This window comes from Argiope bruennichi, chromosome 8, assembly GCF_947563725.1.
Source record: "Argiope bruennichi chromosome 8, qqArgBrue1.1, whole genome shotgun sequence".
Classification (NCBI taxonomy): Eukaryota; Metazoa; Arthropoda; class Arachnida; order Araneae; family Araneidae; genus Argiope; species Argiope bruennichi.
Window position 1 is genome coordinate 71697814 of NC_079158.1, and position 13699 is coordinate 71711512.

General features: G+C 32.6%; 1 protein-coding gene and 1 pseudogene across 1 annotated transcript; one reads left to right on the forward strand and one right to left on the reverse strand.

The window, feature by feature from the left end:
* Positions 1 to 9990, reverse strand: LOC129981135 (peptidyl-prolyl cis-trans isomerase-like 3; annotated as a pseudogene).
* Positions 9991 to 10360: 370 nt separating this feature from the next.
* On the forward strand, positions 10361 to 12579 carry LOC129980662 (ankyrin repeat and SOCS box protein 3-like). Its single transcript, XM_056091043.1, has 2 exons — positions 10361 to 10732; positions 12442 to 12579. The coding sequence occupies exons 1-2, from the start codon at positions 10361 to 10363 to the stop codon at positions 12577 to 12579; spliced, it is 510 nt and encodes a 169-aa protein (XP_055947018.1).
* Positions 12580 to 13699: the final 1120 nt, after the last annotated feature.

A 13699-nucleotide genomic window follows, 5' to 3' on the forward strand; every position in this document is an offset into this window, starting at 1 on the left:
CTTGTCTTTATTAAAAAATTTTACCTTTATATATACATAAACTTGGTTTGAGTAGAGGTGAAACATTTTTTAACAATCATTTTGCAAAAGGATTTGCATGAATAGTAACAGAATTGAATCTAGTATCAGTTAAAAGTCGAAACGTGTTTGAATTGACACGCAGTTTTCCAATTCATCTAAAGTCTCTAATCCATCAATGACCCTGTAAGAGAAAGCATAATCAATATTTGAAGCATGGAGATTAAAAAACAATAAATTATTTTTTTAAATTAATTTCTTTAAAAAGAAATCTCAAATTTTCAGGTTTAAGAGTTTGAATAATTATTTATGTACAACTTAGTTTTCTTTTTATATGATTCAATGAGAAGTCTTTTTTTTATATGATTCAAATGTATTTAAATATACTTAAATACACATGATTAACCCTTTAAAGGGCCATTTTTTTCCAGTCATATTATGTTAAAATATTTTTAGGATTGAAATTAGAATAAGAAAAGGGATTCATTTAGTTTATTAGGTAAATTTAATTTGATTAATTAATTAATATTGTTAATTAATAATTAAGTAACAAATCAAGACACATCATTTTGTGTAAGATAAAGAACTGAAGCATCTAAGTTTCTGCCTTTCTAAACCAATTTGTCAGAACTGATGCCAACTTACATAATTTCATACAAAGATTGATAAACTTCGTAGCAAGCTTACGGCCTAGAAATGGTTAATAAAATAATGATTAAAATAGTTATTCATAGAATATTCATATATAATATATTCACCCCTTGACAAATGAATTTATTTAATTTCCTAATTAGATGGTGCATCCAGTTTGGAACAATTATTATTTTAATCCTTAAAATACTATAAAGGCAGTTGAGGAAAACACACTATTAAAACAGAGCAGATGCAAAAATTAAAGAACTTTTATCATTTACAGAAAGATAATTATTATTTTGTTAAGAAAAGTTAATGCAGAAATAATTCTAATAAGAAAAGATTAAAGGCTAAATCAATGTATTTAAAATTTTACAATTAATTTATTGTCAAAAGAGTTAAAAAATTTCTTCAAAGGTATAACAAAACTTGATTTGCACATATAATAAATTGGCAATAATTTTAATTAATTCATCGATATAATTCCAACTTATTATCCAAAGACCGTATATTTCATATCTAAGTGAGGTTGTTTAGCATAAGTTATAAAAAACTGTGAACTATTGGAATTTGGTCCATTATTAGCTACAGATACTATACCTCTGGTATTATGCTAGAAAGAATATATTCAGTAAATTAAGATATAAAATTATAATCAACAAGAGTTGGAAAAAAAATTTAGGAACTGTAATATTTATTGTGAATAAATATCATTATAAATACTATATAGACTATTTCTTACATTTAAATAATATCAAATAATTACGATTTTAATTATTCTGTCTAAATCTGAATACCTCCTATTGCATTCAAAAACTCAAAAGCTATTTTTGAAAATTACCTTTAAATGAAAAATATTTTTTATGCAACTAAAAGTGACTAACAAGAACAGAACTTTCTAAATATCCAGTTTTAGATTTATAGAACAATATTCACTGCAGCAAGTGGCCTGTTGCTGACGGATATTTTTTGCAAATGTTTCATTAACTTTCCAGTGGTTGAAAAATAGAATCTTAAAAACTACTAGCTAGATGCCAAAAGTATTTTTTAAATATAAAAAATACTGTTTAAAGGAAAAATTAAATAAAACTTTATTTCCTTCAGATATATTAGAATGAATAACTGATGCAATAAATATTTTACAATAATTAACAATTTTATGACAGATATAAACAATGCATGTTATTTTAATTGAAGAAAAAAATTAAAAAGCTTAAATATTTCAAATTAACATCAAATATTGCTATTTCTTTCATCTGGAAAATTTTGAAACAAAATTGTACAACTTGTTATAAGTTCACGACTAAGTTATTCCTGAATATTTTATGACAATAGAATGTATATTGCCGTATTGAAAAGAATCAGACGACTCTTGATGGCCGAATGGTCATAGAACTGATCTCATAATCAAGGGATTGTGAGTTCGTATCCCGCGATTCAGAGTTTGTGTAAATATTTTATTAATTGATTTTATGTTTCTCTTTATTTCATGTTCCAGAAGATTCTGCACATTTCTTTAGTTTACCAGACAAGTGTTCTGGACTTTTCTTACTGTCTCCAGAAAAGTATTCTGGAACGTTCCCTGCTAGTATAAAAGCAGAAGATTTGTCACTCATTGTGTTCTGAGTTTAGTTAATAAATTGGTTTAGCTCTACTTCTTGTGTGTGTCATTGAGTTCCACACTCAAGTACCTACGTGACATTCTTTGGTGGAGGCGCCGGGTACGATTCGTCAGCGTAGAAACGGATTTGCGTAGAAGCAATCGCCTTAAAGGCCTTGAACCAGAATTTGGACCTTACAATCCATCAACCAGAAAGACAAGGACAATGCCTGTGGAACCGGAGACTAAACCGGTCGTCCTGACATCAGCACAGCCACAATACAGGAATCCCTCAGTCTTTAAAGGAGACGTGGGACAAGACCCAAACAAATGGCTGAAGGAATACGACAGAGTGTCAAAATTCAACAGATGGGATGACATGACTTGCCTCGCAAATGTGTTCTTTTTCCTGGACGGCACAGTGAAGCAATGGTACGAAAATAATGAAGATAAATTGACTTCCTGGGATGTTTTCAAATCAATGTTAAAAGAGGCATTTGGAGAAACACAGCACTATGTAAAGAAGGCAGAAGATGAGCTAAAGAATAGAGCTCAAAAATCTGGCGAAAGCACACTGTCGTACATCCAAAGCGAGTTGGGGTTATGCCATCAAATCAAACCAGATATGTCAGAAGATAAAGTGTCTAATCTGATGAAAGGAGTCGCTGAAGATGTTTACCAAGCACTACTGACGAAATAAATAACCACTACAGAGGACTTTATAAAATGGTGTAGAAAGATCGAAGAGATGCAGCAAAAGAGGATCCGTGGTAGGAAATTTGAAAGGCTCCCAAATGTGGTACCAATGGCTGCAATTGACCAACAACTGGATCTGGTATCACTATTACGTCAAATAGTGCGACAGGAGGTCCAGCGTCTCGTATCTCCAGTAGTCGATCCCGGACTCCAAGACAAAGGCATTGAAGCCATTGTTCGAGGGGAAGTGGAAAATGCTTTGGCTCCTTTGTCACAGACAGCACCAGAATGGACAAAGGTAAAACCAAGACGCCAACCTACCTATGCTGACGTTGCCAGACGACCTACGCTCGTAGCACAACAAAAACAGAGGAAGTCAGATGTCTGGCGCACTCCTGATAGAAGACCCGTCTGTTTCCATTGTGGCAGCCCTGGACATGTAGTTCAATACTGCCGGGATCGCAAAGCTATTTTTGAGGCATATCGGGCTAATAGGAGAGATTTCGGCCGTCAGACGTCGAATGAGGGACGCTATGCTGACGAGTACAGCCCATCGCGAGGACGATCGCCGACACGCCGCTACAGATCTCCGTCACCATATAGAAGATCCAGTCAATCTCCTAGCCGGAGAAATGAGGAAAACTAAGCGGTGCGACCTTCCTTGGGGGTGAGGCCGTTAGTGACAAAAAATCCTCCGATTGCCGCAAAGATGTCCGGAAACAACATTGAAGTAATCGTCGACAATGAGCCAATAACTGCCCTTGTGGACTCTGGAGCCTCATTGTCTGTTATGTCGGAGAAGTATCGTCGCCTACTGAAGAAAGTTATGTTTCCAATAACTAACAATGGTCTTTTAAAAGTCGCCGATGGAAATTACATGAGACCAGTGGGAAAATGTACACTTCGTCTCGAAATAAATGGCCGACCTCAAGCTTTTGAATTTATTGTTTTACCGCAATGCAGTCATGATATTATCCTAGGTTGGGACTTTTTGGGCGCTTCTCAAGCTGTTATAGATTGTGGACGTTCGGAGCTTTTTGTTTCAAGACGTCATTCGAGAATCCCAAATTCCAGACTCCAGCCGTTTATTCACGTTGGAAGACTATAAAATACCTGCTCGTTCTATCAGAAAGATTACTGTCTTAGGCCGTAAGAACCATCGAGCTATCGACGTAATAGCAGAAGGAAATAGGATGCTCCTCTTAAACAAGGAAGTTGCCATCCCATCTACTATAGTTACGCTCCTTAATGGTAAAGCCGAATTATGGGTTGCCAACGGACAAGGAGAACCTCAGATCATCCCTAAAGGCATGTGCATCGGGTATGACGAACCCTTACGTGAAGACTACTTAAATACCATAGACGAAGGATAGCTTAATTCCACGACTACTTAAAAGGCAAAATTGGGTGTCCTCGACTGTACCACGATGATAGCTCCGGATTTGAGGATTGACCAAAAAGAAAGAATGTTGCACCTACTGCAGAGGTTTTCAGATATTTTCGATCAAGAAAGGAAGTCAACTCAATGTTAAACACCGAATAAACACTGACGACCACTTACCTATCAGTCAGTGAGCTTACAGAGTGTCTCCATCTGAACGTCGCATTATCAGTGAGGAGGTAACCAAAATGTTAGAAAAAGACATTATTGAACCATCAGAAAGTCCATGGTCATCTCGGTCAGGAAAAAAGATGGAAGCTGGCGTTTTTGTGTTGATTAACGCCGACTCAACAAAATTACCAAGAAAGACTTGTATCCATTGCCTCCATTGCCGTGCATTGACGACACCTTGGATTGCCTGAAGGGGGCAAAATATTTTTCGTCCATGGATCTCTACTCCGGTTACTGGCAAATAGAAGTTGATGAAGCCGATCGTGAGAAAACAGCTTTTATAACACCTGAGGGATTATACGAGTTTCAAGTGATGCCATTTGGTTTATGCAACGCTCCTGCAACTTTGAAAAGATGATGGATAATCTTCTGCGACATTTAAAATGGACAATGTGCCTTTTCTATTTAGATGATATTGTGGTGTTCTCAGAAACATTCGATGAGCATCTTCAGAGGTTGAATACCGTCCTTCAGTGTATACAGAACGCAGGCATTATCCTTAATTCAAAAAAAATGTCGCTTTGGAGCAAAAGAGATAAAGATCTTGGGACACATAGTCTCCAGTGATGGCGTACGACCGGACCCAGAAAAAATAAAGGCCGTGAGTGTCTTTCCCTTGCCTAGGAATATCCATGACATCAGAAGCTTTCTGGGACTTTGCTCTTACTATCGACGATTTATAAAGGACTTTTGCCATAAAACCGAACCTCTACAGTTGTTACTGAAGGGGGACACAAAATTCTGTTGGGGACCTGAACAATTGGAAGCTTTTAATAATTTAAAGAAAGATCTTACCTCCGATTCTGTCTTAGGCCTTTATGACGAAAATGCACCAACGGAACTTCACACTGACGCGATTGAATACGGAATCGGCGCAGTATTAGTTCAAATACAGGATGGGAAGGAAAAAGTAATAGCTTATGCCTCGCGTACTCTGACGAAGGCTGAGAGAAACTATTCCACAACTGAAAGAGAATGCCTTGCGGCCATATGGGCTATAACTAATTTTCGACCATATCTCTTTGGAAAGGCTTTCAAGATCGTCATTGACCATCATTCCCTGTGTTGGCTGACAGGACTGAAAAGATCCCTCTGGAAGACTCGCTAGATGGGCGCTGCGACTCCAAGAATACGACGTATCAGTGGTGTACAAAAGTGGAAGGAAACACAAAGATGCTGACAGTCTGTCCAGAAACCCAGTAAAAGTCGATGCTTCATGGTCTGGGGACTCCATATGTGCCTCTTTATTCACTAATCTCTCAGAAGAACAAATGAAAGATCCAGAATTGGCAAGAATAATAAGAGACCAACAAAGTACCGAAGCAAGCAGGCTGGGAAACTTTGAAATAGTCGAAGAAGTCCTCTACAAGAAGAATTTTGATCCGTCCGGAAAGAAATTTCTACCAGTGATCCCGAAGCATTTACGACTCAGTATTCTAGAATCACTCCATGACGACCCTACCACCGAACATCAAGGATTCACCAGGACGTATGATAGAATAAGAAAGCGATTTCATTGGCCAGGCTTGTACAGAAAAGTTTGAAGATATGTGATGCACTGCCGAGAATGTCAAAGGAGAAAATCTATTTCTCAGAAGCCACCATGTCATCTCGTGCCTATTGCACCAGCTGCCGCTCCTTTCCATCGCATCGGAATCGACCTGCTAAGACGATTTAAAAAATCGGGCGACGGCAACAAAGGGATTGTAGTATGCACCGATTATTTGACACGGTACGCAGTCACCAGAGCTTTACCGACGGCGGAAGCTACACAAATCGTCAAATTCCTACTAGAGTACATAATCCTGAAGCATGGAGCTCTACGAGTTATCATTACAGACCGTGGACAAGTTTTTCAATCCAAGCTGGTGTCCGATATTAATCGCCTGTGCAAAATCACTCATCGAATGGCAATAGCCTATCATCCGTAAACAAATGGACTTACAGAGCGATTCAACAAAACGCTAGCGGATATGCTTTCTATGTATGTTGATGTCGAACAGAAGAACTGGGACAAGATATTGCCGTTCGTCACATTCGCCTACAACACTGCCAAGCACGACACGACAGGTTTTACGCCCTTCTACCTACTACATGGGCGAGAAGCTGAAACGCCATTGGATACGATGTTTCATCTCTGCTCCAAAGAGGTCAGCCAAGAAGACGATTACTTTAGTCATCTGATCAATAAAGCAGAAGAATCGAGGCAATTAGCTCGTGCACGAACTCTCGACGCTCAGCAGAAAGATCGCCGGCATTATGAATCCAAACATCGGATGGTGACATACGAACCAGGGGATTTGGTGTAGATTTTTATTCCAATTCGTAAAAAGGGGCTTTCCGAGAAGCTCCTCAAGAGGTACTTCAGCCCTTATCAAGTCTTGAGGCGGTTGTCCGACGTCACCTATGAAGTAGCCGATTTCGATAGTAGTTCTAGAAAACGGAAACCGAAGGAAGTTGTCCACGTTTTACGCTTGAAGCCATACCATGACCCAGAAGAACAAGACGACCAACATTTTTATAAAATTAGGGAGGTTCCGGAAAGAGACATTTCTCAAGAGACTACTCCCCGTGAAGACACGACAACTTATACTGGCCCTGTGACTCAATCAAGAACTAGAGCCCCACAATGAAATGTCATAATATCGAGACGCTGTTCTTCTAAGGAGGGAGCAATGCCACATTGAAAAGAATCAGTCGACTCTTCATGGCCGAATGGTCATAGAACTGATCTCATAATCAAGGGATTGTGAGTTCGTATCCCGCGATTCAGAGTTTGTGTAAATATTTTATTAATTGATTTTATGTTTCTCTTTATTTCATGTTCCAGAAGATTCTGGACATTTCTTTAGTTTACCAGACAAGTGTTCTGGACTTTTCTTACTGTCTCCAGAAAAGTATTCTGGAACGTTCCCTGCTAGTATAAAAGCAGAAGATTTGTCACTCATTGTGTTCTGAGTTTAGTTAATAAATTGGTTTAGCTCTACTTCTTGTGTGTCATTGAGTTCCACACTCAAGTACCTACGTGACAATATATTGTACAATTGTGTAGAACATTTAAAGACATTTCCAAGAAAGTAAAATGACATTTTAATGTCCAGCACTTTGCATGAAATTTGATTGCTTATTTTTATGTATGTTTCATTAGTTTTTTTTTAATCAATATTTTCATTTTTTACAATCATATAAAATTGTGCTCTCATAACAAAAAATCACAAACTATTTAATACACATAATAGTTACTTGCACCCTAATACACCCTCACACACAAACTAGTTGCACACAACCTGATGCTGCTCTAAAGATCAAGTTAATGATATTATTTCCCTGTTAATGCCTTGTTTACATTAGATTAAAGAAAATATTTTTCAACTCAGAAATGTTAAAATCAAATACAATAAAAAGCAAACTTCATATGTGAAAGAGATGTTTCTCTCTTTTTTTTTTCCTGTATGAAAAAATAAACTTGCATTCATATTGTTAATTTCATTATTCAAATTTGTTGAATAAAAGTTTTCAAACATTTTCATTTTGTTACATAATTCGATATTTTTATAACAATTTTACTTTCAATGCATATTACACTGGATATGAATTTAATATAAATAGAAACAATTAAAAATGAAAAAAAAAAAAATTCCCTACAAATAAAAATATTCCTTCTAATGCAAATCTTGAGTGGCAACTGCAAAAGCAACCCATGCCACTTATAGTACAAAAAAAGAAGTTGGTGTGGGAAGTCCTTGCCCCACCTTTTAAAGAAAATTGCTTACATTTTAGAAATAAGTTATATGACAATAAGAATTCCTAAAGGTGCTTGGTTTTGAGAAAATATTAATAAATGCGCTTTCTAACTATCAGAATTCTCCTTAATTCTCTCTCAATTATACCCTAAACAAATGCAGCTTTTCAAATTATTCAAGTTAGATTATCATAGCATTGACTACTAAAAAAGTATACATAAAATTGTAAAAATACATAAAAATCAAAAAAGAAAAACTGTACCTTCAATTCATCTTTTAATTCATCCTCAAACTTTCTACCTCATATACTAGCACCTTTTTTACCAGTTCCTAAAAAATATCAATTAAATTTTAAAAAACTGGGAAATATCGTAACATTAAATACAGTTTAAAGGAATTTTTTATACAAATATGATGTAATACATTGTCATGCATTAGGTGAAGAATAAACTCAATATTAAACATAGCTTGTTTCAAAAATAAACAAGCTATTTTTAATATTGAGTTAGTTAAAACTTTTATTTATAACAATAACGTATGCCCAAGACACACCATTGTTTACCTGTTGGATCACCTGTTTCAATAATGAATCCCTTTATATTTCTATGAAATAAACATTCATCATAATACCCACTAGCACAAAGAGCTAAAAAAGTCTGTAAAAAAAGTTTTACTTCATATAAAGTACCTAAAACAGTATTTTTGAAAATATGAAAAATTCAAAATGACAAATATATGCAACTCTTACCTCGCATGCTTTGGGGCAAAGCTCACAAAATAATTCAATTTTTATGTCTCCAACATCAATATGTAGGATGACTGACTAAAAAAATAAAGAAAGAATAAAAATTATACGGCATTCTTCATACTTTTTTACAACCTCAAAATAACACCTCCTTGTATCAGAAATAAGGAAATCAAATTTTAAAAATATACAAAATTTAAAAAAAAAATTGTGAAATTCAAATTTTAAACAAATACAAAATTAAAATTGTAACAAGTTTTGCACAGATCTTGAATTTTATTACTAATGTAGCCATATTGAACTGAAAATATATTACATAAAAATTACTAACAAATACTTCTTATAATAGAATCATGTATGCATACACTGAACAAAACAGAATGCATGAATTACTTTCATACGTAATTCTTTCAATTTTTAAAAATACAAATGAAAAAAATTATATATACTACTTAAACAATAAAAGTTTCCAATTATTTTCAAAAATTGAGAGATTAATCAGATTTATAGCAGCAACAGAAATATAGGATTATGGTTATATTCACATTTCAAAATGATATTAATTTGTACAAATCATACATTTTGAATTTTGTGATATGTTATTGTGCACAGAACCTAACAAAACAAATTACACAGAACAACATCGAAAAAAAATGGAAGAAGACAGTGCCTAGATATGAATAAAAAAAACTGCAGAAAGGAAGAATGAAAATCCTTTTTCGTTTTCAATTTTTATGTTATAAAATATTCATATATGTGCAAATCTATCAACTATGTGTAAATCTTTATTTTTAATCATAATAAAAATGCATACCATTTTTCTATTTTATTCGGATATGTCACTAACTCCACCGCTCTAACTCAAAAATGTAATTTAATCTAACCAGCGAATTGAGACGGCATATCTCAAAACATAAATATTTACAATTTGAAATGAACCACCTTTTCTCAGTTATGTTCACTTCATTTCATTTATTTAGGTATGCATAGATAATTCTGAAAATAAGGCAATGTATCTGATGTTTCGAGGGTCTAGGGAAACGCCTAGACTCAGACATTTTTGATTTTCTAAAATAATGCATTTTTATCCGATGCGTATCTTAAAAATCAGTTACATGATTTTATTCTTTATTCTGCTTTATTCGATATTTTACAAATAGGTTCTGCCTCCGATTAATTTATTTCGGTGGAGTGGAGGCACTGCTAATATCAAAAGCTAAACAAAACTCAAACTGTGTTGGGATGATAATTAATATTTTTTCAAAAATTATTAAAATTTACTAATAAAGCAAAAGTAATATTTCATATTCAAAATGCCCATTGAAAATGCCATTCCTGTTGAGAATAAAAAGCCAATTCTATTTCATGATGTTTCAAACGTGGAAGATTTGAAAAAATTGTTACTCTCTGGTGCTAATATAAATGAAAAGAATCATTTTGAGGAAACTCCTTTACTTAGGGCTGTATGTCTTGAAGTGGACATTCAGGTTATTAAGGAATTTCTGTTCCAAGGAGCTGATGTGAATGCAAAAAATTGTTTTGGAATTACTCCACTTTATTGTGCTATTGCAAGGCATGGAGACAATTTAGATATTGTTAGATTGCTTCTGGAAAATGGAGCTGATATTTCAAATAGAAAACGATATTATGACCGGTTGTTAGATCATTACATCATGCTTGATCCAGTATGTGCGAAACTTCTTATTCAATATAAATTTCTCAAAAACTCTCATTTTGTAAAGGACTTTTCTGCAGCTGTAGACAAATCAGCAAGAGATTATTACCATGAATACAAAATTATTGTTGATTTAGATATAAAGCATTCATCATATGACTTCTTTGCTACTTATTTAGATGAATGTGCTTCAGAAATACTTCAAATGAAATCTGTGTATTTGTGTGATTCGATTACACTTTTAGATTTTGTTGTTGCAAAAAACCCTTTACAAACTCTTGTGAATGCACAAAATATGCAACAGATAATTAATCAAATTTACAAAAATTTTACTGTAAATAAATATAAAATATATGAAGACTTAGTTGTTGATCGAATTGGTAGACAAAATTTATTAAATTCTTTATATAATGAATTTATTTATTCTAAATTGTGTAAACCAAATCACTGTAACCAGAAAAGAATTATTCTAAATTTGGATTTAATGTGTTGCATTGCTAAATATCTGAGTGATATTGATATATTCAATATTATAATAGCATTTTATACATAAAATTTTCTTTGTTTTATTATTCTTGATTAAATTTCTTCTGATAGAATTTGTTATTCCAAAATGCATTTGCAATTTTTTTGAAAAACTTCTTGACTAAAAAGTTGTGACCAAATATAGGTAAATATCTTCAAATAAAAGCTGTCATTTTATAACCAAATTCTATCCTGTTTGATTTGTCATAAATCAGATTTTTGTTTATATAAGCTATAAAACAGAGTATAATGCACAAGCATTTGATCTATAGATTCGTAAAAATTTTATGTACTTCACTATTTGTATTTTAAATAAATATGAAACATTAAATTTTCTTTATTTGGACACTGGAAAGTTGATTTTTTTTTTTTTTTTTAGTTTTTAGTATGGGTGGTTATTAAATGCACAAGATATAATTGTATAATTTGAATAAAATGTGGTTGTACAGCGTATTTAGTGTCAATAAAATAAATGAAATTTTGTAGAACATTTTATATTTGAAATGCAATTGGTTATTTAGCTTTTCTACTAATTAAAAAAATTTATTTACTTCTCTATCAAGTTATTTATATCATTTATTAAATAAATGTATATTTTTTATTCAATATATATAATCAGCATTTTATTATAAAATATACTATAATTGATAATAATATTAATATATATAATCTGCAAATAAAATGATTTTATAAAGATATCTTCTGGAGTGTTGATATTTTTTAAAAGTAATTATTATGCAAACAGATTCTTCTGAGCTTCTTATTTATTGTATCAATTGACTTATGTACTAGAATTTTTTAATTATGTACTAAACTGTAGCTATATGTCTTTTTTTCTGTTTAATATATGAAAATTTTACTTATTTATCTCTGACAATTGTAATTTACTTTTTTCTTATAATAAACTTTATCAAATTGGCAATCATTTTATTTTTTTACAATCATAAAATTTCTTAATTTGAATTAATACTAAAGATTTAAATTAAATATTTTAATTAGCAATTGAAGAATTGAAAAGGAAATGAACAAGTGAGAACATGTTTTATATATGTGCATGAGAAGTTAAGCTGATGGGACACCATTGAGAAATTGGATATTTTAACATTTTAGACTTAATAGTCAAATATGATAAAGATTCAAGATTAATCAAATTGCCTAGAAATAGTATTTAACAATATATTAACTCTATAACAGTGTTTACATGAGGCCAACTATTGTGCCCAATGGAAGGTCACATCTCTTTCAGGAAGATCACGTGACCGCAATGGGACATTGGCAAATAGTTGTCCCAATGGGACAACCATTTGTCATTGTCTCATTGGGGTCACCTAAGGTAGGTGTATCCTTCCATTGTGTGCAATCATTGGCCTCATATGAACACTGCTTATGAGCCCGGCAAATCTTAGAATTCTGGTGCCTGAAAAGTGTAGATTTTCATCTATGAAATTGCTTCAGAATGATAACAGGTGAGGGACACCTTTTGAACTATAATTGAAATGCCCATCCAGTTTTCTTCTCTAATATGATACCCTGTGGTTATTATTTGAGGTTTGAAGGGAGGGATTTTTTAATTTGTTATCTTCTAAAATAATATTCACCTGTATTTCAAAAATTTTAAGTGCTTTTTTTTTTTTTTTTACCCTATTGCTGCTATATAATTAGAAGCAAATTTTAAAAAATAAAATCATTATAAATGAAGCAAGCATAAAATATCATCATCATCTATATTTCACAATTGAAATTTAATTTTTTTTCTTAAAAAGTGTACTGTTTATTTATCATGTATAAAAAAATAAACTTTTAATGATAAAAATAAAGTTATTTTAAATTGACAGTGATTCATAAATTGCCTCATAATTAAAAAATATTTATATTTTGATAAATTTCTATGTATTGTATAATTTTAAATGCATAACAAGAAATTTAAATGGTAACATAAAATACAAATCTATACACACACGCCCGCTCGCACACATATACAGTGGCTCCCAAAAGTGTTCGTACACCCACAAGAATCAATTAAAAACCTCATTATTTATCATTATATATTCTTATTTTTACATGAAAATATTTTCATAGCATATTTTTACAGTTCTTAATAAAGCAGTGAAGAATAAATTTTAATTACGATGCAAATTATTTTTTTAAAAATGACAATAAATAAAATTGCCCAAAAATAGGACACAAAAGTGATCATACACTTTAAAAAAACATCACTAAATATGAAATTTTCTAAATTTTTACAAATGTTTAGTATTTAGTAGGATATCCTTTATTCTTTATAACAGCTTTTAAACGTTTGGGCATAGATTTAACTAAACGGTCGGTTACTTCTGCACCGATCTTGTTCCATTCTTCGATCATTACTGCTTTCAGTTGAATTTTCGATTTAATGTCGTGACTTCTTATTCGCACCTCTAATTCTTTCCAAATACGTTCTATAGGGTTTAAA